Source organism: Musa acuminata, chromosome BXJ3-4 (assembly GCF_036884655.1).
Source record: "Musa acuminata AAA Group cultivar baxijiao chromosome BXJ3-4, Cavendish_Baxijiao_AAA, whole genome shotgun sequence".
NCBI lineage: Eukaryota > Viridiplantae > Streptophyta > Magnoliopsida > Zingiberales > Musaceae > Musa > Musa acuminata.
In genome coordinates this window covers 47,552,047-47,575,234 of record NC_088352.1, presented here as the reverse complement: position 1 = coordinate 47,575,234, position 23,188 = coordinate 47,552,047, and the positions used below count along the sequence as shown (strand labels likewise).

The window sequence follows — 23,188 nt, the reverse complement described above, 5'->3', positions numbered from 1 at the left end:
GTCAAAATTGCTCAAGAGGTTTGACATGGATGTCAGCCTCAAGTGGGTGATTGGCCTTCAAAATCTAATCTGAGAGAGCTGATGAATTGACTGCATAATATTTACATGGTAAGAAGAAAGTGATTGCAGGTTTTGGTGTTGCAGTAAAGCAATCCAAGGCCAAAAATGCTATATAGATAGTGGAGTTTGGCCTGCTTGTTTGCCACAGCTGAAGCAAGAGATGATTACATTACCTTGATATCTTCAGCATCCGGAGACATGATATGATTGCCACTTGGCAAAGAGAATGTGATTGCAGGTTTTGGTGTTGTAGGAAGGCAAAATAAGGCCACAGCTGATGCAGGAGATGAATGAATGCATTACCTTTCCTTCAATCCAGCATGTGGTGGCCTAATCAATCCTCATCATCTTGTTCTTTGAGCTTATTTATTTGGAACGCCATGGAAATAATCAAATGCATGATTATTCCTCTTACCGAATCAGCAATCTTTCTGTAAGACTGTTGGATCCACGGACAGAAGAAAAAAGACATGGATCGAACAGGAACAGAGAACTGGGAATTAAGATTTGGGCTTCTCCTGCTGTCTTGATTGCATAGGCTGCCTCTGCTTTCTCAGGAAATTAATGATGGAGTTGGAGAGCGCGAAAGACAGGGCAGATCGACCTCATCTGTCAAATTGATCTCCAGCCAAAAAGAAGATGCCTCGAGCTATTTGCCACCCACCAATTACTGTCGGGCAGGTCTGAGTGTTAAGACGCAGAATCAATGCAGTGAGAGAGTGACGACGATGATACATGAAGGATGGAAGAGAGCAAGAAAGAACAAGTTGGATACGGATGATCTAGTGTTTGTAGACCTACATCAGATACTCCTATACTTGAAGATAATTTGCAGACCAAATGCAATCTCGTTCTTCACCAGCTTCAAGATTAGAAAAGAAAAACATGAAACTCTTGATAATTATCTGTTTGGTGTTATTAAGAGGAGAAGATTTTGATACCAAAAAAAAGAGATCAAGAATCAAATATTTATGGTAATCTCTTTGAATCTATTAGAATCTCACATGGATTATATTGACATTTGTAGAAGCTACTTCTGTCGTTGTAGAGGTGCCACCCCTGTATGTATGACACAGTGAGCATCAACAGATGGCCTTAAGCTTGGTCAAAAAGATGAAGCTACTTCTGTCCCAGCATAGATATCTAAACCAGCCGACTGTTTGGGTTTTAATATCTCTGATCAGAATGTCCGATTGTCTCATGTTGAGACTATTTTTCACTTTGGATAATTAGCAACAGTGGCATTGTTCATTAGAGCACACAGATTTGTGTTGCATGGAGAGAGAGAGAGAGAGAGAGAGAGAGAGAGAGAGAGAGAGAGAGGGAGATTGTTTATCCTCGGCTTCTCTTGGCCAAATCCATGCTTTAAATGACGCCATCTTCCAATCTCTTCTCTCCAAAGACTACGCCACAGAGGAGAGCACAGAGAAAGTTTCTTCCGGTCTTCTCCTATGGCAAGAAACCCTCCTCCAAATGAACAGTTAGCAGAAGAAGACTACATCGACATGGACTTCAGCTCCGTCACCTTCTTCTGCGCTTCTCCTCCGCACCCGACAGAGTTCGAGTTCCAAATGAGTGCCAACCCACAGCAGACCGAGCCCGTGGCTTCCCCTGCAGATGAGCTCTTCTTCCAAGGAAAGCTCCTTCCCCTCCACCATCCCCCGCGGTTGCATATGGGGGAGGAGCTCGTCCACGATCCGACTTTCTTCATCCGTGAACGCGGCTCGGATCAGATTGAGAAGAGTACTGCAGTCATCAGAACTCGAAGTGTTGCCACCTCTACTCCATATCAGTCCTGCAACGCCTCGCCCGCCACTTCTTGCTACGTCAGTGGAGAGCTCGAGGCAGATGACTGCTCCGAGGAGCTCATCCAGTCACACCCGAAGAGATCATGGACCAGGAAGCTCAAGTTCATAAAGGAAGCCACGCTTGGGCTGAAGCTGAAAGCTTCCAAAGCTTATTTCAAGTCCTTCTTCACCAAATCTCGATGTTCGAATGAGAAATTTGCAGCCTCTAAAGACGAGCACTGCTCGCATGCCTGCCAAAAGGAAGCAGAAAGGAGCAAAGAAGAAGCGAAGACGAAGGAAGCAGTAATTGCAGGACACAGGAGGTCTTTTTCTGGTGCAAACCACTGGCAGTCATCAGTTAAGTCCTCCATTTCTTCTTCATCATGCACTTCCTCTAAATCTTCATCCTTTTCGAGTGTGAACTCCAAGGAATCCTATGGACAACCGACGCTGAAAAGGAGCAGCAGTGTCAACTCTGACATAGAGAGCTCGATCCAAGGAGCAATTGCTTACTGTAAGAAGTCTCATCAGAAGGACTCGGCCAGAAGAAGCACAAGTGAGATTGGGTTCTGTTTGCTCTCTGTGTCTAAAATTGCTCCACATAGTCAACATGAGAAGCCAAGAATTTGGGGAAGAGTGATGTGAATGATGTCCACTATATAAAAAAGAACGAGGACGATCGAATTGCAGTGTGTTTACCTATGTATGCCATGATTCAATCTATGAACCTAAGCACTGTATTCCTGATGAAACTCGACACAAAGAAATCTTTTATTTTACTTGATGATCCTTATTTTAGATGCTAAAAACATCTTTGAAACAGCATCGATGTGACCTTTGTTCTTGCAGCTTCTGCATCTAAGCAATGAAAACTCTGGGCATAGGCATAAGCAATGAATACAATGCTGCATGCATGAAGAAAGATGTTGTATTGCCTCAGTTGGAGGTGCCTTGATGCAAAGGTGATCTTAAATGAAGAGGTGCAAGTAGGCATGGAAATGAGGCAGCTCACTGCATTCGATCGGATTAAAAGCAATAATAGATTTACATATTGTTCAGTGAAAGTGATGTATGAAGTGATAGCAAAGACTCCAAGTTTGATAGCAATAATAGATTTCTTTACAGTACACTGTCACTTCCTATCATTTCATGACAAACTTAATATCCTTTCATCTCTCTGCCTGTCACCATAGTTTGAAGCTAGACATCATCAATCACTAGCATGGACTGTTTTCCCATTTATGGTTTGCAGGTAAGTCTGTTCCCATCAACAATGTCCATGTAGGAATCAGTATTGATCTCTAGAGATTGTGAGATGCTAATCCTACCAGTTATCCACACATTACAATGAAACAGTTTCTCTGGCTGTCATTTCTGAGAGTATCTTTCACATTCTTGGCAAGTATATTTTTGTTGACAGACTAAAAAATGTAAGACTATAACCTACAAGACAAACTACCCAAAGAAACAAATCTTCAAATACCTAATGTGATAGTGCCACCTGAGGTCATCTGCATGTCCTCATAACCTAGAGTTAGAAACTTAATACAAAGCCATGATCATAGCAGTGGTAATGATTGCAGAATACCACTTGTCCATAAGCTGCATATGAACCTTTGCTTTCAGAGAACACATTGCATAAACTCACAGGTTGATTCCTTGGCCATTAAGTAGTAGAAGAAAAAGATATCTAAGGTGGAGACAAATAAACCTTAAACAAGGCAAGCATGTCACCAAAAGGATTGGTATGATTGAAGTCAAAAGGAAGCAGGGCACCCCACTCAAGTGATGCTGTTGAGCACTGGCAGCCAGAGTTGATGGGCACAGAAGAGGAACCCCTCACCTTTAATCCATCAGCATGCATGATATCTTTTTTATTCTGGTTATCATATGAAGGTCTTTCCCTTATGGGTATCTTTCATTTAAATACTAACACCACTTTCCCTGGATGAGGTATGGGTATGCTAAAACTTGATATATATTTGTAGGTAAGAACACACTGCCTAAAATATGAGATTTCAGTTAATGATTTGTTAGCATCCACATCAATATAGAGAGAATCATAGTTTAGTATCCACAAACTCAGTGATGAGATTTAAGCCTTCTTATTGAGTTCTCAAATGACATGAATATTTCAGGAATTAGAGAACTGAGCCACATCAGTTTCCATTTGACACTTTGTCCTATTCTCCTGTTACAAAAATGTGGAAGGTTTTCATCATATCAAGAATCCAAGAGATACATTAGAGATACATTTTCATAGACAATGATATCTGTAGAAGCGAGGCAGACCAAGAAAAAAACTAGGATGAAGTGCAATCATATACTGAAACTGTAGTGCAAATTATATATTTTTAATGATGTTAATGATGATGGCAAAAAATAAATATACGTATCTATTTCTATAAATCAGTTTTGACACAAATCTCAAGATAAAATTTTTCGATGATATGGATCCGTAACCCTAAGATCAACTTGGATAGTTAGTTTGATCTGTAACCCTAAGTCGTAGAATGTATAACGTCTTTCGATACTCAAATTAATAAAAGAAAACAGATGAGATTTCTTGAGAAGAGCTTAGACCGAAATATATTCTTTCGATCAAGAATAAAATATTTATTGGGATCTATTAGCCTATTTTGTGGGTATCTAACATGTTAGGATCCAAGTACCTATTTTTAATTATGAAAAATATTTATCATATAAAAGTCTAAAACATGAATAATTGAAATCAATCAAAATAATAAATACAAAGCGAACAATCATAGTATAGAAAATATTTCGAAAAGGAAATAAAATATGAATTATAATATCATTGGTTATCGATGATAATCATGATTAATTAACGAAAGTTCTCTTTTACTTCTATTATTTTGATTTTTTTACTCTCAATTTTGCACGAATTGATTTAAATTGTTTTTATTTTTATTTATTTTTTTGGTATTTTGATTTTGAACTCTAATTTTCAGGAGTTAAATCATCAAAGTCCGAATGCCCATTGTAAGCAACATATTGGGCCGAGCCAATAAGGCTTTTGGCCCAACCAAGCCTACTTGCGAGCCGACTAATCTGAGCCGAGCTCCTTTAACGGCTAGGGTTTTGGAGCTCCTCTCTCGATATATATAACTCTTCCTCGCCCACCGTACTTGATTAGGGTTTGCGCGCGGCGGAAGCGGAAGGGGAAGAAAGCGACGAGGGGGGAGAGGCGATTCTATCCCGATGGGTAAGAAACTATTTCCGAAAGGTTAAAGCCACTCTTTTCGATTGATCATGAAGAGTAATTTGTTGGGTGTAGCGAGGATTAAGGTTCACGAGCTTCGGGGGAAGCCCAAGGCGGAGCTCCAGGCCCAGCTGAAGGACCTCAAGAACGAGCTCTCCCTCCTCCGCGTCGCCAAAGTCACCGGTGGCGCACCCAACAAGCTCTCCAAGATGTGAGCGATCCTCGCCCCCTTGATCTGTCGTTCTTTTGTTCGTGCGCATCTTGCTCTTTGATTCGGCGCCTTTTCAAAGGTTGATCTTTTCGTGATTTCTTTTGCAGTAAGGTGGTTAGGGTGTCGATCGCGCGGGTGCTGACCGTGATCTCGCAGAAGCAGAAGGCGGCGCTGAGGGAGGCCTACAAGAACAAGAAGTTCATCCCGCTCGATCTCCGTCCCAAGAAGACTCGTGCCATCCGCCGCCGTCTCACCAAGCATCAGGTAACGTTTTTCTTCGGGCTGCCTCTTCTTATGTTTCCTAATACTTTATTCTGTTTTGATGAAGTAGGAAAAAACCCTAAGAAAATGAACTTAAGTCTTGTAAAATACTTTTAAATGTGTGCATTTAGTGTCAATTTCATTCAAGATGCGATTTTTTGTACTGTTTGATTTGGTCATGTGTTTCTTGTAGTTAAACACTAATGCTCTGTGATGTAAGAACATTATTTATCATGATATAACACTCATCCACTTTATTTTATTGCCTGAAATGTTTGTTTGGGAAGATGAACATCCCAAAAAGACCATTATTGCATTAAGTTTGTGCCCTTGGTTCTTCAAGACCATTTATTATCTAGCATTTCAGATCACTGTATACTTGAGTTGTGTGGTTTTGTGAACAGAGTTGTGTTTCTTGGATTATCTTGTGTGAAGGTGTAGTTGCTAACATTGCGTTTAAATTGCCTAGTGGGTAATGTCACCTTAATATTGCATTTAAGGTGTAGTTGCTAATATTGCATTAAGTTTGTGCCCTTGGTTCTTCAAGACCATTTATTATCTAGCATTTCAGATCACTGTATACTTGAGTTGTGTGGTTTTGTGAACAGAGTTGTGTTTCTTGGATTATCTTGTGTGAAGGTGTAGTTGCTAATATTGCATTTAAATTGCCTAGTGGGAAATGTTAGGTTTATATCGACTATCACAGGAGAATATTAGGTTGCTTGATCTGCAAAATAATCCAAAGATTTGGAGGATTGAATTGTTGTCTTTGGAGAATAGAAAATTTAGCTATAGGGATAATTAAGCTATGTAGATGGTTGAAACGAAGATTACAGAAGGAACTCAATTTGTCCTTAACATAGTTCTCTCTTAAAGAAGCATCGAGTAAGCTTATGCTATCTTGTTCAACATAAAATCAAATATTTATATTGCAATAAAATGCTAAATAAAATGACCATTATGTTCTGGTTTTCAGACTATCTGAAAACTGTTCTATGGATTGGATGAGCATGATATCTGTGCTTTTATAATTATACTAATTCAGATCATTGCATTACATAATATCTCGTATGAAGTTGATTCAAAGTGTGCTTGTTGACACCGATACAATTCCATGATCGGTCATCAAGTAAAAGCTCTCTAGAATTAACATCAATGTTCTTTTTATTTGCATTTGCTTTTTTTTTGGGCCACGGTTCATAGATTGATGTCGTGTTTCTTGCGTACCACAGGATTCATTGAAGACAGAACGGGAGAAGAAAAAGGAGATGTACTTCCCGATGAGAAAGTATGCCATCAAAGCTTAGATTAGAATGCTTATGAATCCACTCTTGCTTTATAATGAGTACTGTATGTTTTGACTTCTGCTTTATCGATTAATTAATTTTGAAACACTATGGTTGGATTTTGTACTTTAAAATGGCTGAGGAAGACGATATATTGTGTGATCAACTTGTTATTACATGGCAGCATTGGTCTGATTTCTCGATTGTGTTTCACAAGATCACAGGTTATAAATAGGTTGGTCGGCATTGCCAAGGAAAACAAAATGCTCCCAGTATTACTTGAGATAAACATGTACCGCAAGAACTTTGTGTTGCATGCTCTCCTTCTCGCTGCTGTATTTTGACGCCACAGCTTTTAGTATGGCAATACCATTTGCGTCTCGATACCTTCCGGTGCCGCCCACCACGGCGATGTGGGACTCCTCTTGGGCCGGCTGATGGACTCCGAAGAGGCTCAGACTGTCCCCCATCTCGCCGCCTCCACCTGCGAAGGTGACTCTCATCGCCACAATGTGGCTGCTGTTGTCCTCCAAGCTCGTCACATATATCCCTTGCGCCTTCCCCGACAGCGGCGACCCAAGCTCGACGTTGCCCGCCAGCTCCTCGTCGACCGCCGTCACTGTTCCGGCCTGCAATGCCGGTGCGCTCGCGAGGATCGGTAGCCAGCCTCTTGCCGGACCTGTTTGATCCCTGAACTGTGTTCTGCCGAGGTCGACGCTCATCGGCTGTGGTGACCGTAGCGGGGCGCCGCTGTGCCGACTCCCGAGGACGTCGTTCATTATGAAGGTTATCGTCTGGTCGGTCGCAGGGGAAGTCGTTGTTTTGTGATCCAAATTCCTCGCGGAAGTCGAGAGGTCGATGGTGACGAAGACGAAGAAGAGAAACAAGAGTAGGTTGGACTTGTAGGTGGCCATCATTATCTGCTAAATGGGATTCATGGGCAGTGAGTTGAAACCCATACGTGTAGTGTTTATATGGAAGATGAGGCTTTCTTGACGTTGGAATGGTTTAGCCGAGCACAACGATGATCATAATGGAGTGGTTTAGTCAGAGCTGATGATGCATGGCTTTGCCAACCAAAACAACAATCACACCAACTCCATTTCCCAGGATTATTTCCACAGAGAGAGAGAGAGAGAGAGAGAGAGAGAGAGAGAGAGAGAGAGAGAGTATGCAGAACTGCTGACTACATGATGAAGCTGCATATAAATTTTTTTGTCGTGAATCCTGGGTTCTACTGACTACCATCCTGATACAGATGAAAAGGGTTGCTGCCTCATCAATTATAATTTGCTGACCACAAATATTTATGATTCATACTTGGAGTGCAAGTTCAAAGCTTCTTCCTTGCAAGACAAGGAACATCACGAAGCCCATCCTGCACAAGTCAAGAACACTAATTTTCTTCTTTCAACTATTCTGTGTGAACATATGCATGCCTGGTGAAGCATTAGCTTTTCTAATTTCCAACATCAACAGAGTAGAGTTTAGTGGGAGAAGTATGATCAAAGAAAGGTTATATGTATATATATTATGTTCTCCAGCACTCTTTATCTTGTGTAAGTCTAGTAATCATGGCCAGGTAATTAATTAGCAAGAAGACCAGAAAAATCCATCAAACAGAGGAGAGGCCAAGTATTCAGCAACCACAAATTAAGGCTAGTTATTGGACACTACTCACATAATTACTCCTAATAATCTCACCATGCTTAATCTTCCCTTAGTGTTTATGCTCGTTAGAATCATAGGATAAGAAGATCCAAATTGTTTATGCTCACAGAATTGTCGGCAGAATTCTCAAGGGAATAATTGTTATCAGCGTATTTATTGGCTTGTCCTACCATGACAAGAACAGGTATTAAATAGTAGAGACTTGGATGCATGACATCCTTGTCTCAATTAATCAAAGGTTAGCTCTGATATCAGAAGGCACACCAAGTGGGCACACCTCTGCCATGCATTCTTCCTGGAGATGTCTCGGAATCGGACTGGTTCAACTGTGGGTTGGTTTATGTTCATGGATCACAAGGAAGAGAAAGCTGGCTAAGCTCGAAGGTTTGGTGCTTGGATTAATTCCTGTTGCTCGCTTCTTTCTTGGCACTGTTCTCCACTGTGATCCTCAGCCCAATTTAGCCTAAGCAGCAAAGTTTTCAGGGAAAAGAACAGAATGATTTGATGAGAAGAACCATAAGTTTTCCCACTAGTTTTCGGATCTCACAACACATACGTTGTTCCACATAGATGAAGACTTTCGATCAAAGGGAAGGCCATAACTGAGCATTCTTAACCTTGGAGACGCTGTCTAGGACTCCCAGCGGCGTCACGTCTCCGATCACCGTCACCTTCTTCGTTGCCAAGTCTATGTTGAATGAGGTCACGCCTGGTTATGATGATCGGTTAGTCCGGGAAACTGCAAAGGATGGATGCTCGAGGATTTGTAGTAGCTGTTCTCACCTTCCATCTTCGAGATGTGCTTCCTGACCTTCATTTCACAAGCTTTGCAGTGCAAAGATACCCTCAGATGCACAACCTTGGACGATATTTTACGTTTGATCAGTGGAGTCGGAAGAATATTGGCAGATAGCAATCGTTCTGATGTCAAACCTGTTCTTGTGACGTAGTAGAAGACGGTGGCTTCAGGACAGCAGGTTGATCCACTGAGAGAAGAGGAGCAGCAGTCACCACGCTCGGGAAAACATCGAAGAAGTCATCACCGTTCAACAAGTATCGCGAGGAGCCCGGCGGAGTCACAAGATCAGATGGTTTATCCAAGATCTTCCTGCTCCTTTGGTTGCGAGATCGCCTCTCTCTGGTTGCACCAGACATGGAGCCGAGAGCAGAGTTTGCTCTCCTTGGATCTCTCGGATGAGTCATGTGCCGGTCGGCCGCTCTTCCGGTGCTCCCTCGGACCATCGACCGCCGATCTATGCTCGTGCATATCGCTGCTGATGCCGGTGATACACAGGAGAAGTTCACTCCTTTCATTTCCCTGAGGAGAGAGAGAGAGAGAGAGAGCTTAAGGGGACTTGCAATGGTTATCCTTATAAGCTTGAAGAAAGAGGTGGTGGCCAGAGGAGCAATTTGATGCTCGGTAAGACTGAACTATTCCAAGGCCCAATGGTGGCTATGATTGCTTCTACTTGCACCAACTGGGTTGCTGCCACCATCCAAATGATATCATTAACCTCATCACCCTCTTATCATGATGCTACCATGCATCATCAGTTCCAGGTTTCAAGCAGGTGTTTGCTCACCCTGTCACTCTATCTTGGTTCTACATTATCATCTAACAGTCTCTTAGTTTCATGATTTGCCCAGCTTAATTAATTAGATTCTTCAACATTGATGATTGCTATAATCTCTGGAGCAACTTATCTTATACTCAGGAAGTTTGTCTTAGTGTAATCATTCTGCAAGTAGCATCAGAAAATATTCTTGGCTACCATTGCTCAAGTCCCTTGCTGAAGTACTTTGTCTCATCATGTAGATTTATCACTATCTAAATCACTTGACATGCTTATTCTCTTTGTTTCAAATATAATATTATCATGGAGATAACCTACCAACTTAGTTTCATGTCATTGCAAAGCAAAACCCAGACAAGAAATCAAACTCCAGAGAAGATTAGACATGCTGTTCTCTTGTTGACACACAACTTTCAGTCCAGACATACCCTGCAACCTTATGTAATAATCATCAATTATGTTATGAATGTGTAATAATCAATTAGCCATCACTTGTTTGTATAATTGCTAGCTATGATCAGAGTCAAATAAACCTACATGGGTGATGTTTATGTAATAATCAATCAGCTACTTTCTGACAGTATCTTTCTAGTTAATGCTGCATCTCATCCATATGAAGCCTACAAAAACTAGTGATCCATAAAATCACTGGGGATGAATTGAATCCTTCTACTGAAGACTAATGGGTGGAATGACCCATCTCCTGTATCCTTTTTTGAGATGAAGCAGATCACTGAAATGACTTGGCACCAACCATTTGGGACCCATCTCAGGAATGATGCTAGTAACCAAGTCATTACCTCTTTTTGCTCTCTGAAAGCGTAGTCTATGCCTCTTGGCCACTAAAAATTTCTAAGGAGTGCAGCAACTCAAGGTCTTTTTATGTCTATTTTTTATGAATCATCTAATAAGACTACTCTCTTTGATGATTCCTGAGCCAGAAGTAAGTAAATTGTCATTGACTTGACTGCTGTTGGTAGATTGGCATGAAAAGATCATTCTATCTTGTTGATAGCAATTTTGACATTGAGTTTTGAAGACTTACCATCTCTCAAAGAGAAAAAAACAATTAAACTGAAATGTTACAGATTTAAATTGGTTTGTGGAACAGAGTAACAAATAAGAACAAATTTCTCACCTAAACTATATGAAGGCAGAGTTTCCAATTGCCTTTCAATTGATCCAGGAATACTGTTCTGAACAATTCAATGATTTTTCAGTGCTGCCTCTGTTCATCAGCAGTAAAGAGAAAGATGAACATGCACTTACCAATAATAAAAAAGCTTCAAGTGATGCAAGCACAGAAAATAATTGTATATATATATCTATATATCCTCCAAATATTAACTTCTTTTACATATATCATTGTCATTGACATCCAATTAATATAGGTTAATGGTGGTCAACATTAGTCTGTTGGAGTTGAAAAGATGAAATACCTAACACATCTCTACTGATTTGACATCAAGATGAGTATTTTAAAGAAAAAAATAATGTAAATTAAACCTTTGATCCTTGATTTCCAGCCATGAAAGATGAAAATTACTAAGGTGACAAAATGTCAGGATGAATGAGATGCTCTCCAAATTTAGGTGACATTAATGTCTGTATATAAGGATTTGGTCCATGAAATGAAAAAGGAATTGCCAGCAAAGGATTATGTGCCAGGTAGCCGTTAGATCTCAAATGGACGGTTGGATGTATGGATTCCAACCCGTTTATTCTTGAACCCGTTGATTGTTACTCCTGGTCTTTACCTGCCCTCTCATCGAAACTAGCAGTGACCCTCATGGCCTCTTACATGGGTCCCACCGAACAGTAAAAGTAAAAGGGTCCCACTCATGACCCTCAGTGGGAACGAAAACCTCTCGAAGTCGCGCGAGACTGTCGGTTGTGGTTAACCTATCAAGTTGGTAGTGAAAAAGAAACTCGATATCCTACCGTCCATTTTGAATCTAACGGCTGCTATAATACTCTTTATGAAATGTAGGGCTGTTGATGGAGGCTTCGGGAAGGTGGGGCCATCAGAGGGCGGTGACCCGACCGCGCCTTTGGAGGTGTCGACCCCTCCCATAAACCCCCATAGGAGACGAACGAGTTGCAGAAGGGGGGCGAAGCGGAGGGAGGAGACAAGATGAGGATCGAGGAGGTCCAATCTGCCTCCAAGAAGCAGCGCATCGCCACCCATACCCACATCAAAGGCCTCGGTCTCGATGTATTCCTCTTTTTCTATTCCTCTCCTTTGACCTCTCGCTGTAGCCCGTGGGGGTCGGTTTCTAGGGTTTAGGGTTTAAGTGTCATTGTGCTAACACCAGCTTACGGCTTTGATAGCGTTGTCTTCCATGTGAAATCTTGTAGAAGGAGCAATCTTGATTGTTTACTTTTGTTTTCTTGATTAAAGATTATGATTTTGGTGGAAAATTCGAAACTTTGGGATGTCTTTTTGATGTCCACTTTTTGCATGTTAGGCGAACGGAAATGCTCTTCCTTTGTCTGCTGGGTTCGTCGGGCAGGGGTCTGCTAGAGAGGCAGCGGGCATTGTTGTGGATATGATACGGCAGAAGAAGATGGCTGGGCGGGCACTTCTGCTTGCTGGGCCTCCCAGCACCGGCAAGACTGCTCTGGCTCTCGGCATTTCTCAGGATCTCGGAAGCAAGGTATTCCCATCTGCTGATCCTTATTTATCATGAGAGTTTCCAACATTAATAACAGCTGGACAACTAATTCATATGGGATCATTGAGAGAAACTCGTCATGTGACTACTGCTTGAAGGTTCTGAATATGATATTGCATGTTGACCAGTTTGCACATTGCATTATGCAAAAGTATTCCACTTTTATGATGCAATCAACGATACTAGTAAATGGTTGATTCACACCTTCAAGCCTCTGATTACAGCTCATTTTGATGCCCTTAGTGCATGCAACTTAATTTTATCCAATTGATATCCAAAATTAGTATTGCTTATATAACAAATATAGCATGGCCCATCTTATTGTGCATCTCATGAACATAGATATCAGATATAATTTATTATAGTAAAATGCTTTGTCACTTATTTCGTATTTGTATCGTTACCGATGTCAAATTGAATTTTAGGTCCCGTTTTGCCCTATGGTTGGATCAGAAGTGTACTCATCAGAGGTCAAGAAAACTGAGGTTCTTATGGAAAATTTTCGAAGGGCTATTGGTCTGCGTATCAAGGAGACCAAGGAAGTCTATGAAGGAGAGGTACTGGTTACGTATTTGGTTTCCTTGGTTATGGGACACCCTAATATCTTTCAGTTTTGGCCTCTTGTATTATGAGTGCCTCCCTGTCTTTATTTTCTTATTACTTGCAAAGCCATAAGTTTGATCCCTTTTCAGGTGACTGAGCTTTCTCCAGAAGAGAGTGAGAATACAACTGGTGGATATGGGAAAAGCATAAGCCACATAATTATTGGACTAAAGACTGTTAAGGGAACCAAGCAATTGAAGTTGGATCCAACTATTTATGATTCTTTGATCAAAGAAAAGGTAAGTACCTCTCATGTTAGGGTTTTGTTACGTCGTGAATTGGTGTCTCCTTTTGGGGAACTTTTTCTGTGAGGGCAAAACTCTCTTTTAAGTAGCTACTTCTAATCATGAGGCATTGTTCATGCAAAAGTTATTTTACTTTTTGCATATTCATAGAAGTGGAAAGTTTCTTGAAAGGTAACTTTTTTCTTAAGCATAGGCTAGTGCACACAAAGAACCAGAAGATATTAACACCTTTATTGTGAGAGATTGTTGTTTTCTAAGTCATCATAGTAACATGTAGCCTTGTGGGCATCTTAAGCTAACCGATGCACAGGAGGTGCTACCATGTCAGATTTCTTATGATGTTAACTGTATATTCGTACTCATTATAGTTGTTAGAAATGATCTCTACTACTGCCTTCTTGTTTTAATTTGCTTATCTTATTTCCTTTTCTGCAGGTTGCTGTAGGTGATGTTATTTACATTGAAGCAAATAGTGGTGCAGTGAAAAGAGTAGGCAGATGTGATGCTTTTGCTACAGAATTTGATCTTGAAGCAGAAGAGTATGTTCCAATTCCAAAAGGGGAAGTTCATAAGAAAAAGGAAATAGTACAGGTACGTCATTAGTAAACTATTTTCTTGGCTTTTTGTAGGACATATACTTATTCAAAATAATGCATCTTGATGCATATAAGTTACGTGTGTTTCTTCTTCTCTTTTTAATTTTCTTTGGATTCTTTTCTATTTGACATATTTACATAGACTCATTATCCTATAGACTCATTTCATGCCCCCATCCTCACTATCTACCTTCATGACCTTGACATGCTCTTTGTAACACCCCAATTAGCCCTGTATTGGAAGTGAACAAAGATTAAAATTGATTTATAAGAGTCTGATGAGTATGCTACTGTTAACTTCAGCTTAAGCATTTTGGTCAATGGTTTGGGTTCAATAAAGTTAACAAGTCAACTATCTCATCAGGCCGAGTTATGATAATTGGTATCAGAGCCGACCTAGTATTGAGGCATAGTGAAGGGCTCGTGTAGGAAATGACTATGTGGATGGAGTCAGAAGACGCGTCACAACGTGATTTGGGTTATATTGGGTCTTGACGAGGACAGCGATTTAAAAAGGCGCTCGGGCGCTCGCCTAGGCGCTCGAGCGAGGCGAGGCGAGGCGAGGCCTGAGCGCCTCGCTAAACTTCTAGGCGGCGCGCTTCAAAGAGGTGCCGCTTGGGCGCTCGAGCGCCTGGGTTAAACCAGGTGACCGAACCAGGATTTTAGGTCTGGTTCGGTCCTGGTTTGGTCTCCGGTGGTTAGTTGGTTCAATCGAACCAACTAAAATTGATATTAGCGACAACCCAACCCTAACCCTCGTTGCCGATGCCGCTCCCGATCCCGTTCCCGTTGCTCGTCGCTGCCGCTGTCGTTGCTCGCCGCTGCCGCTGTCGCCGCTCCCGCTACCGCTGCCTCCTTATACTCCTGCTGCTGCTGCCTCCCTACACTATGCTCTCGCTGCCGCTTCCTCTTTTCTTAGTCAGCACCCCCTTACACTTCCTTTTTCTCCTTCTGTTCACAGTATACAGTATACTGTTAACAGTATACTGTATACTGTTAATATTGTTAGGTTTATTTGAAATTATTAATTTTCAATACTGTTAATATTTTAAATAATTATATTTATTAATTATATTATATATTTTTATATTTTAGCGCCTCGTTTCGCTCGAGCGAGCGCTTAGCGCCTCGGGCGTTTTTGGACCTTGACGCCTAGCGCTTTTTAAATCACTGGACAATGATACCATGCTCATAAGTGGGGGAGATTATAACATCTTCATTAGTCTCATATTGGAAGTGAGCTAAGGATAAAATCGACTTATAAGATTCTGATAAATATACTATCGTTAACCTTAGCTTAAATGTTTTAGCCAGTGGTTTGGGTTCAACGAAGTTAATAGACTAGTTATCCCATCAGGTCAAGTCATGACACTCTTATCATGAAAAACCTTATTATCTACTACCCCTTTAATTGAAAGATGAATCTTGTTTACATGGTTAATAGCCATAAGTTTAGGGAAGGATTTTAGGGGAAATATTCTAGTTAATGGCCTTGAGTTAATGGCAGGGGAAAAAAGAAAACATATAAGCAATGAAATTTATTTCCTTATTCCTATAATGGTGTTTAATTAGCAATGCACAATCACGATATGGAATGCATCAAGAAATTTATAACTTTATTGAAGCCTCTAGTTATTTCATGTTAGCATCTTCTTTTTAATAAGGAAAAAACCATTTTAAGGGGAAAAAATTAGAAGCAAAAACTTGGAGGTCTAACATTGATGGAATTTGCGATAATTACAATGGTTGTATGTTGCTTAGATATATTTCTGTAGATCTAAGGGACTGGTAGAGAATTGAAAAAGAGAAGATGGAAGTTGTAGTGCTTCTCCTATATTATGGGGATTATTTAAATTTATGTGGTGATTCCATGTGATGTGTCTCATGTGAAGTATGCACACATATGCAACTTATATTCTAGCTTATATTAAGAATTTATTAGGTCCAATACTTGAAACAGTTCCAACAACTGAAAACATTAAAAATCATCAACAAATAGAAATATTCACTTGTGTACTGACATATATATATATATATATATATATATATATATATATATATATATATATATATATATATATATATATATGTTTGTGTGTGTGTGTGTGTGTATATATATATATGTGTCAATGTGTGTATATATACATATATGTATATGTACACACACACACACACATATTCATATATGTGTGTGTGTGTGTGTGACCACTACATTGTGATTTCAGTTGATTGTGTGTTGAGAAGGTTGATTACATTACATGGTTTCGGATACTGGTTGAACTAATATGTGTGGATAAATTTTTATTTGTTTGACCAAGAACTGATACCGAGTCATATACTTCAGGTTCAGTCAATATTCATTTTATTTCAATAATATTAGCCAATACAAGTTAGTATACCATTTAGTGTACTATTACCATGGTGGTGCTATGTTGTCAAAATTGGTACTAGAGGGTGAGACAAGTTGTCAGAATTGATATTAGAGAGTGCCACAAGTTTTCAAATTGGTATCAAACAATGTTTTAATAGGCACTTGGGCACTCACCTAGGCGCTTGGGCGAGGCAAGGCCCGAGTGCCTCGCACAGCTTCCGAGCAACACACTTCACTAAAGCATCACCTGGGTGCTTGCCTGATGAGCCCAAGCGCCTTTGGCGAGCACTCGAATGAATTGTGACCTGAGCTCCTGATTCAATTGAACAGGAAAGTTGGTTCAATCGAACCAAATAAACCCTAAGATTAACCCTTGCCTGACCTAGTGAAACCCTTGCTTGACCTAGTGAACCCATAAATCCTATGTCGTCGCTCGATCCACCTCTTGTCCATTGCCCAGTGTGCCTTCATGTGCAACTACCTTTGCGGCCGTTGCTTTTGTGTATAGTTCCCTTTGCCACCGACGCCATCGTCTGAAACTCCCTCCGCTGCTGTTTCCTTTGTTCGAAGTTTCCTCAGTTGCTGCTGCCTTTGTCGGAAGCTTCCTTTGCCACCGCCCTCTCCTTCCCCACCTTCCTCCAGAGGCCAATTACTCATCGCCTCTTTATAGCTGTTTAGCATTGATCCTTATTTAGAACTGTTCTCAGTCCTTTAAACTTTAAAGCTGTATGGCACTGGTTAATCCTTGTTTGAAACTGTTTAACATTGCTTAGCATCGGTTAATCTTCTCTTTTGAACTGTTTAGCACTGGTTACTATTAAAATATTTATTTTTTATATTTTAATATTCTGGAGCACCTCGCTTCGTTCGGATTTGCTCTGGCCAGCACCTAGCACCTCGAGTGTTTTGGGACCTTGAAGCCCAGTGCTTTCAAAAACACTAGCATCAAATTGGTATTTATATCTTAGTTACACAAGTGTTTTCAGTTCAGAGGTTTAGGAGCGCATTCATTAATATAATATAACCTAAATGTTGTTAGTTTTAAACTTACGAGAAATTGTACCTTCCAAAGTCAGCATTATCAATTCATAAAGGAGTTAAGATTATCATGTTCAAATGAAAATGCAACTAATGGACCTTTACTCCTATCCCAAGTTGCTTTTATACAATGTATGTTTACAAACACATAAGTTGTTTACCTCTTTAAGTTACTTTCATTGCTTAGCATTATTTTCAGGTGATATTTTTCAATTATGTTTGGAAGGTCTTCTAAAGTCTGATTTTCCACCTCTTTGATTTGCTTCCATTGGTTTGCATGCTTTGTTGAAGTTGAATGTATTTCTTAATTTGCTCTTTGTATTTTCTGAGATCACGATGATTGCGTTACTTATGTACTGTATTTCTGGTCTTTGATTTGGCAAGCATGACAATTAGCAAAACATTATTCTTCTTGTCTACTAGGATGTTACACTGCATGATCTTGATGCTGCAAATGCTCGCCCTCAAGGAGGGCAAGATATATTATCCCTTATGGGCCAGATGATGAAACCTCGCAAAACGGAAATCACTGACAAACTGCGACAGGAAATTAATAAGGTTCAGCTTTTAATACCCTTAAATCGTGTGTCTCGTTTTTGTTCTTGTAGACATATACAGTTGTCCTGCATGAGTGTTCATTCTTAATATGGTGGTTTGCTTAAATTATCAAGGCATGTGTTATATGAACTAAAATTTACATGTCTATTCAGGTTGTTAACAGATATATTGATGAAGGCATTGCAGAACTTGTACCTGGTGTCCTTTTTATCGATGAGGTTGCTTTCCTTCTAAATGTCAGACCTCTTGGATGTGTACATGAGCTTTTTTCTTTTTTTTAATATTGCAAATCTTGTGCAGGTTCACATGCTAGATATTGAATGTTTTTCTTACTTAAATCGTGCTTTGGAGAGCTCAATATCACCAATTGTGATTTTTGCTACTAACAGGGGAATATGTAATGTGAGGTATGAGAACTTTCACTGCATAATTTGGGATTGAGATTTTTAGATTCAAAATAAAGTAAAAACAACATACTTTATTAGACTGTGGTGGTAAAATGGATCAACTACATGATAATCAGCTAATTTGAGATTGACCTGTGATAAAGTGAAACTTTTTTTTTCTGAAATTGCAAACCTTGATTCTCATATTTTTTGGATTTCTATTATGTTCCTGAAATGAATACACTGCTACTTGCGCAACATTCTCTATTATCCAAACACAATACCACTATGCCACAGTGCTCAATTCTAATTTTTTATGGTGATCAGGGGAACTGATATGACCAGTCCACATGGCATACCAGTAGATTTGCTTGATCGTCTGGTTATTATAAGGACCGAAACATATGGTCCCACTGAAATGATTCAGGTTTTCATATCTACACTTCATAAATTGTCATAGATGGTCATACCATCATAGTTACATTTTCCTTTTTTTTCGTATGTTTTGTTCTGGACCAGATATTGGCTATTCGAGCTCAAGTTGAAGAAATTGATATCGATGAAGATAGTCTAGCTTACTTGGGGGAGATTGGGCAACAAGCATCATTAAGGTCTGTTGTGATTATTTTCCTTTCTTCTGAACGTTGAACGTATGTGCTTATGGGAATACGAGGTAGTATTTATACTTATTTGTAAATGTGATCTCGTCTAGATCCTCCATAAACATTTTGAATTTGAGGAACTTGCCGACAACACAAATTGCATTCCCTGAACATCATGGTTATTGATCTTATTCATCCCGCATTTTAACTTTTGTTTTTCTCTTTTTGACCTCACACTTTTCATCTTCATCGAAAAAGGAAGATAAAAAGTATTAGTAATGGCAACTCTGGCACTGTGTATATTGATTTTCCCAAGACTGCATTGGCAGGAGCCTTATTCACTGTGTTTGCCCATTCTTTTCTACATATCATACTCATGAAGATGAGATATTTTGTTTTTCGAACTTTTCTGTATTATTGCATATTATATTCTGTTTGGTTTAGCTATGATTTAAAATGAAAACTGTATCGTACATAATGTTATTTAAATTTACAACTTTCCAAAATGAACAAATTGATTAATACAAATAACTTGATCCAACCAAACAGAACAGTACTAAATTGAATGTGCCTGTTGCAGTTTGCTTTGTTCATTAGCAAACCCTTAGTACATGCTTGTTGCTTGTTGCACTACACTTGTATCCCTGTTTTTCTATGCCCATTGGCTCTCCCTCCACAACTAAAATTTTCTTTATTATTTTGGTTTACAAAACTTTTCTTACTGAAATTACATGCTTATCCAGGCATGCAATCCAGCTGCTATCACCTGCTAGCATTGTGGCCAAAACTAACGGAAGGGATAAGATTTGCAAGGTACTACGACCCTATCTCTTTATACGTTAGTCCATCGTTATATGGTATTTAACCTTTTGTTTAGATATCTCAAATGTGGCTTTGCTTCTATTTCACCAATTCTGGATTTCCTTGTTATAATTTACTTTCAACTTTTCGCAGGCTGATCTCGAGGAAGTGACTTCTCTATATCTAGATGCCAAGTCTTCTGCGAGGCTTCTTCAGGAGCAGCAAGAAAGATACATAACCTGATCATATTTTATTTCCGTTGGACATTATCCTCTTCCAAAAGGATAGCAGTGCCTTAGCATGTAGAATTGAAGTCACAGACGTTTGCTTTAACCGATCTGTATCTTGGTGTAGTAGTCATTTATCTGATTTAAAGCTCAAGCTTTGTCGGGATGTAATTCCAGTCTCATTGTGGCCTTTGTTCTTGATATCAGCACAGAAATTAGCAATTGGGGTTTCAAAGAAAGGCTGATAATTGAGCTGTGAGGACAGAAATTGGCTTTTTTTACTTTGTTTGTATTACTTGTGGATGGAAATTAAGCATTCCATGCTGTCTTATTTTGACATGCATCTTCTGCTATTGGTCATCTTAAAGCAGCATAAGCAGCATAAGTATTATTCTTTCTCTTGTTTAATTCTCTATTTTTGACACTAGCAATGAAAGTTTAGTGTATTTTTCATTATCTAAATGTAAAGAAAAATATTATAGTTATCTTTATTAGTTGACTATTTAATACAATCATATTAAAGTTCTAACAAAATTGTCCTTTCAAGGGGTCAAACAATCAATAAAAAATATTTTAGATATTCAAAATTATAACTATATATATTATTATATGCAAAATTTTAGTATATAGAGATTTTGGAGATACTAAGATCAAAGTTTGGAGGGACAGATATGTCATGTCCAAGATTTGGGAGTATAAATCCGTGAAAATTATGGCTCCTTGTAATGCCAAACTCTCTTGCACCATAAGAGGCTGAGGCAGAAGCAAATGAGGCCAATACGTGAAAGGGAGATGCCACATCCCACTGCCGTTGCTACAGTAGAGACGTCATTATCGGCAGATGATGTCCCTCTCATTCGTGTCCTTCAAATTAGCCTTCGAACAAGTTATCATCTCTTCCTTTGCATCATTCAGAGAAAAATGTAGTCACCTAATTATGATAGCACAGCTTTAAACACCAATTCAGTCGGCCTATAAGTCTTAATTTTAATTTTTGTAATAAAAGATTAATCATTATTTTATCACATTGGATCATTTAGACGGTCTTAATCGGATACATAATCGTTTATTTATATTTATTTATTTTATTTATTTATTTTATATAAATAATAATATAATAAAATATTATAAAGGATCATGTTTGATGTATAGTCTATTAAACTATCTCATCATCGCATTATGATGGGTCGTAGCTCGAGTTATACTTTTAACGTGGACCACTCAATATAGTAACATATATTACACGATAATAATCACGTCAATTTTACTAATTTAATCTAAAAAATAGTTAAAAACTATTAATCATTTCTAAATGATTCCTTTAGAATTTTTTTTTGTATTCATTAAATCATACAAGACAATAATTTTTCAATAATCCATAATCAACCATAACTCTATTTGAAATAACCTAATTGACTTAAACTAAATTAAATTTTATTATGAACTAATGGAACAAACCTTATATTTTTATAGAATTGGTCTATAATCACCCCAAGCTGATTTAAATCTTATTAATTTTAATTAGGTGAAGTAAGCTTGAACTAGTAAAGTTGATCTAGAATCGTCTTGAACCGACTTGATTGCTATGAGTTCAAACTAATAAAAAAAGAGAAAAAAAACTAATAAAAAAGAGAAAATTAGATTATGATATTAGTTGAAACCGAATCAACCCACTTGAGCCTCGGACAAGTCATATATCTAGTGTCGATTAAGGATGACTCTCAGGTTCCATCGTGCTTGGTCACATAAGTTGAGCATGTTTGGAGCATTTACTTTTTATAAATTATTTTTAAAAATAAATTAATTAAAAATTTAATTAATTGATAAAAATTTTAATTTATCCACCTGATTAAAAATATTAATTTTAATCATTTCCTTAATCATACGAAGGGGAAAAAAAAAATAGTGATGCATCCATATCAAATGTTCTCGTGGCTACACGTGACATACATAACCCCCAACACGTTTATTCCTACATCGGACATCCCGTGATTGTTTGGTAGTAGAATTTGATGAGATTATATGCATATTGGATGATCGAAGGTGATGGTAATGGAGAGTTCGATCTCACTCTTCCTTGTCGTAATCTTTGGAAGCCAACTCGGTGAGAATCTTCTGCATCCTCTGCGCAGCCTCGACCTCCATGGCCTTCTCCTCTTGCTCCTTCATGTACGCCTGGAAGAACTCCCCGTTCTCCTTCTCTAACTCCTTCCAAACTGCAACGACGCAGTCATCAATGGAGGTACCACTACTGCACGCATTCTCTCTCTCTCTCTCTCTCTCTCTCTCTCTCTCTCTCTCTCGTGTCACAAGATCATGATGATGTATACCTGTGGAGGTGATGACGGACTTGATGTCGGCGTGCTTGGCGAGGGCTTCCATGCACTCCTCCTTGCTCATGCGGAAGAGGAGGCATTGCTCGATCAGGTGTTGCACCTGGAAGCCATGCAGAAACAATAATGGAGAATGAGAGGACTCCTCAGTGCGAATTAAGAGAATACTGTGACGTGCTGCTGCTCTTAGCTCACCGTTCTGATGTAGGAAGCCGACGACGAAGATTCGCCCATGGTGATGGTGGAGGAAAACCCTAACTCCGTGGTGAGGAGAGAGAGGCGAGAGACGAGGGCAACAAATAGACTGCGGGGGAGGATGAAGAGCAAGAAGGGGAGACGTGGGCCGGCGGAAGGTAATTGGTGGGGATGAGATGAGAAGCCACGTGTCTCCTCCAAATGAGCGACGGTATTCCTGTATTAGATTCGTCCTGTCATCAGAGTGAGCCACGTCAATATATGACGGTTTACTTCCAATAGGAATATTATATAACAATCCAATACTAATAAAAGCACAAACAACACGCGTGTCCTTTCTTTCCACCAACGCATTCTACGCATGATGTGTATTTTTCTTCGACTGTATTTGTTCTCGATCAAAATTGTTTAAATCTAATCAAATTTATTGTAGTGAAAGTACTATATGTCGTATTATAAAATTTTCCAACATCAATGGTAAGATTTTA

The 23,188-nt window shown here is 39.3% G+C and overlaps 6 protein-coding genes across 8 annotated transcripts; 3 read left to right on the top strand and 3 right to left on the bottom strand.

Moving 5' to 3' along the window:
- The first annotated feature begins 1,364 nt into the window (after positions 1 to 1,364).
- Positions 1,365 to 2,631, top strand: LOC135635022 (probable membrane-associated kinase regulator 4). The gene has a single exon (XM_065145815.1). The coding sequence runs from the start codon at positions 1,512 to 1,514 to the stop codon at positions 2,490 to 2,492; it is 981 nt and encodes a 326-aa protein (XP_065001887.1). The 5' UTR covers positions 1,365 to 1,511; the 3' UTR covers positions 2,493 to 2,631.
- Positions 2,632 to 4,944: 2,313 nt separating this feature from the next.
- Positions 4,945 to 6,991, top strand: LOC135637335 (large ribosomal subunit protein uL29). The gene is made up of 4 exons (XM_065150027.1): positions 4,945 to 5,070; positions 5,143 to 5,278; positions 5,386 to 5,542; positions 6,772 to 6,991. The coding sequence occupies exons 1-4, from the start codon at positions 5,067 to 5,069 to the stop codon at positions 6,844 to 6,846; spliced, it is 372 nt and encodes a 123-aa protein (XP_065006099.1). The 5' UTR covers positions 4,945 to 5,066; the 3' UTR covers positions 6,847 to 6,991.
- Positions 6,980 to 7,915, bottom strand: LOC103982323 (dirigent protein 25). Its single transcript, XM_009399220.3, has one exon. The coding sequence runs from the start codon at positions 7,740 to 7,742 to the stop codon at positions 7,101 to 7,103; it is 642 nt and encodes a 213-aa protein (XP_009397495.2). The 5' UTR covers positions 7,743 to 7,915; the 3' UTR covers positions 6,980 to 7,100.
- Positions 7,916 to 8,607: 692 nt separating this feature from the next.
- Positions 8,608 to 10,470, bottom strand: LOC103982324 (protein SODIUM POTASSIUM ROOT DEFECTIVE 2). Of its 3 annotated transcripts, none has more exons than XM_065150026.1 (4): positions 9,430 to 9,906; positions 9,280 to 9,355; positions 9,053 to 9,205; positions 8,608 to 8,959 (listed from the first exon to the last, which is right to left on the bottom strand). In XM_065150026.1, the coding sequence occupies exons 1-3, from the start codon at positions 9,808 to 9,810 to the stop codon at positions 9,081 to 9,083; spliced, it is 582 nt and encodes a 193-aa protein (XP_065006098.1). In that variant the 5' UTR covers positions 9,811 to 9,906; the 3' UTR covers positions 8,608 to 8,959; positions 9,053 to 9,080. The 3 variants fall into 3 exon arrangements, with proteins under 3 accessions (XP_065006098.1, XP_018680441.2, XP_009397496.2); XM_018824896.2 differs by adding an exon at positions 9,929 to 10,470 and having other exon boundaries at positions 8,954 to 9,205; positions 9,430 to 9,814; XM_009399221.3 differs by having other exon boundaries at positions 8,954 to 9,205; positions 9,430 to 9,905.
- A 1,655-nt stretch (positions 10,471 to 12,125) lies between these two features.
- LOC135635035 (ruvB-like protein 1) lies at positions 12,126 to 20,509 on the top strand. The gene is made up of 12 exons (XM_065145839.1): positions 12,126 to 12,285; positions 12,539 to 12,727; positions 13,171 to 13,302; positions 13,438 to 13,587; positions 14,029 to 14,184; positions 18,022 to 18,156; positions 18,309 to 18,374; positions 18,457 to 18,563; positions 18,870 to 18,969; positions 19,062 to 19,153; positions 19,888 to 19,957; positions 20,099 to 20,509. Exons 1-12 carry the CDS (start codon positions 12,205 to 12,207, stop codon positions 20,186 to 20,188), a joined length of 1,368 nt encoding a protein of 455 aa, XP_065001911.1. The 5' UTR covers positions 12,126 to 12,204; the 3' UTR covers positions 20,189 to 20,509.
- Positions 20,510 to 22,058: 1,549 nt separating this feature from the next.
- LOC135635551 (uncharacterized) lies at positions 22,059 to 22,930 on the bottom strand. The gene is made up of 3 exons (XM_065146692.1): positions 22,701 to 22,930; positions 22,503 to 22,608; positions 22,059 to 22,388 (listed from the first exon to the last, which is right to left on the bottom strand). The coding sequence occupies exons 1-3, from the start codon at positions 22,737 to 22,739 to the stop codon at positions 22,240 to 22,242; spliced, it is 294 nt and encodes a 97-aa protein (XP_065002764.1). The 5' UTR covers positions 22,740 to 22,930; the 3' UTR covers positions 22,059 to 22,239.
- Positions 22,931 to 23,188: the final 258 nt, after the last annotated feature.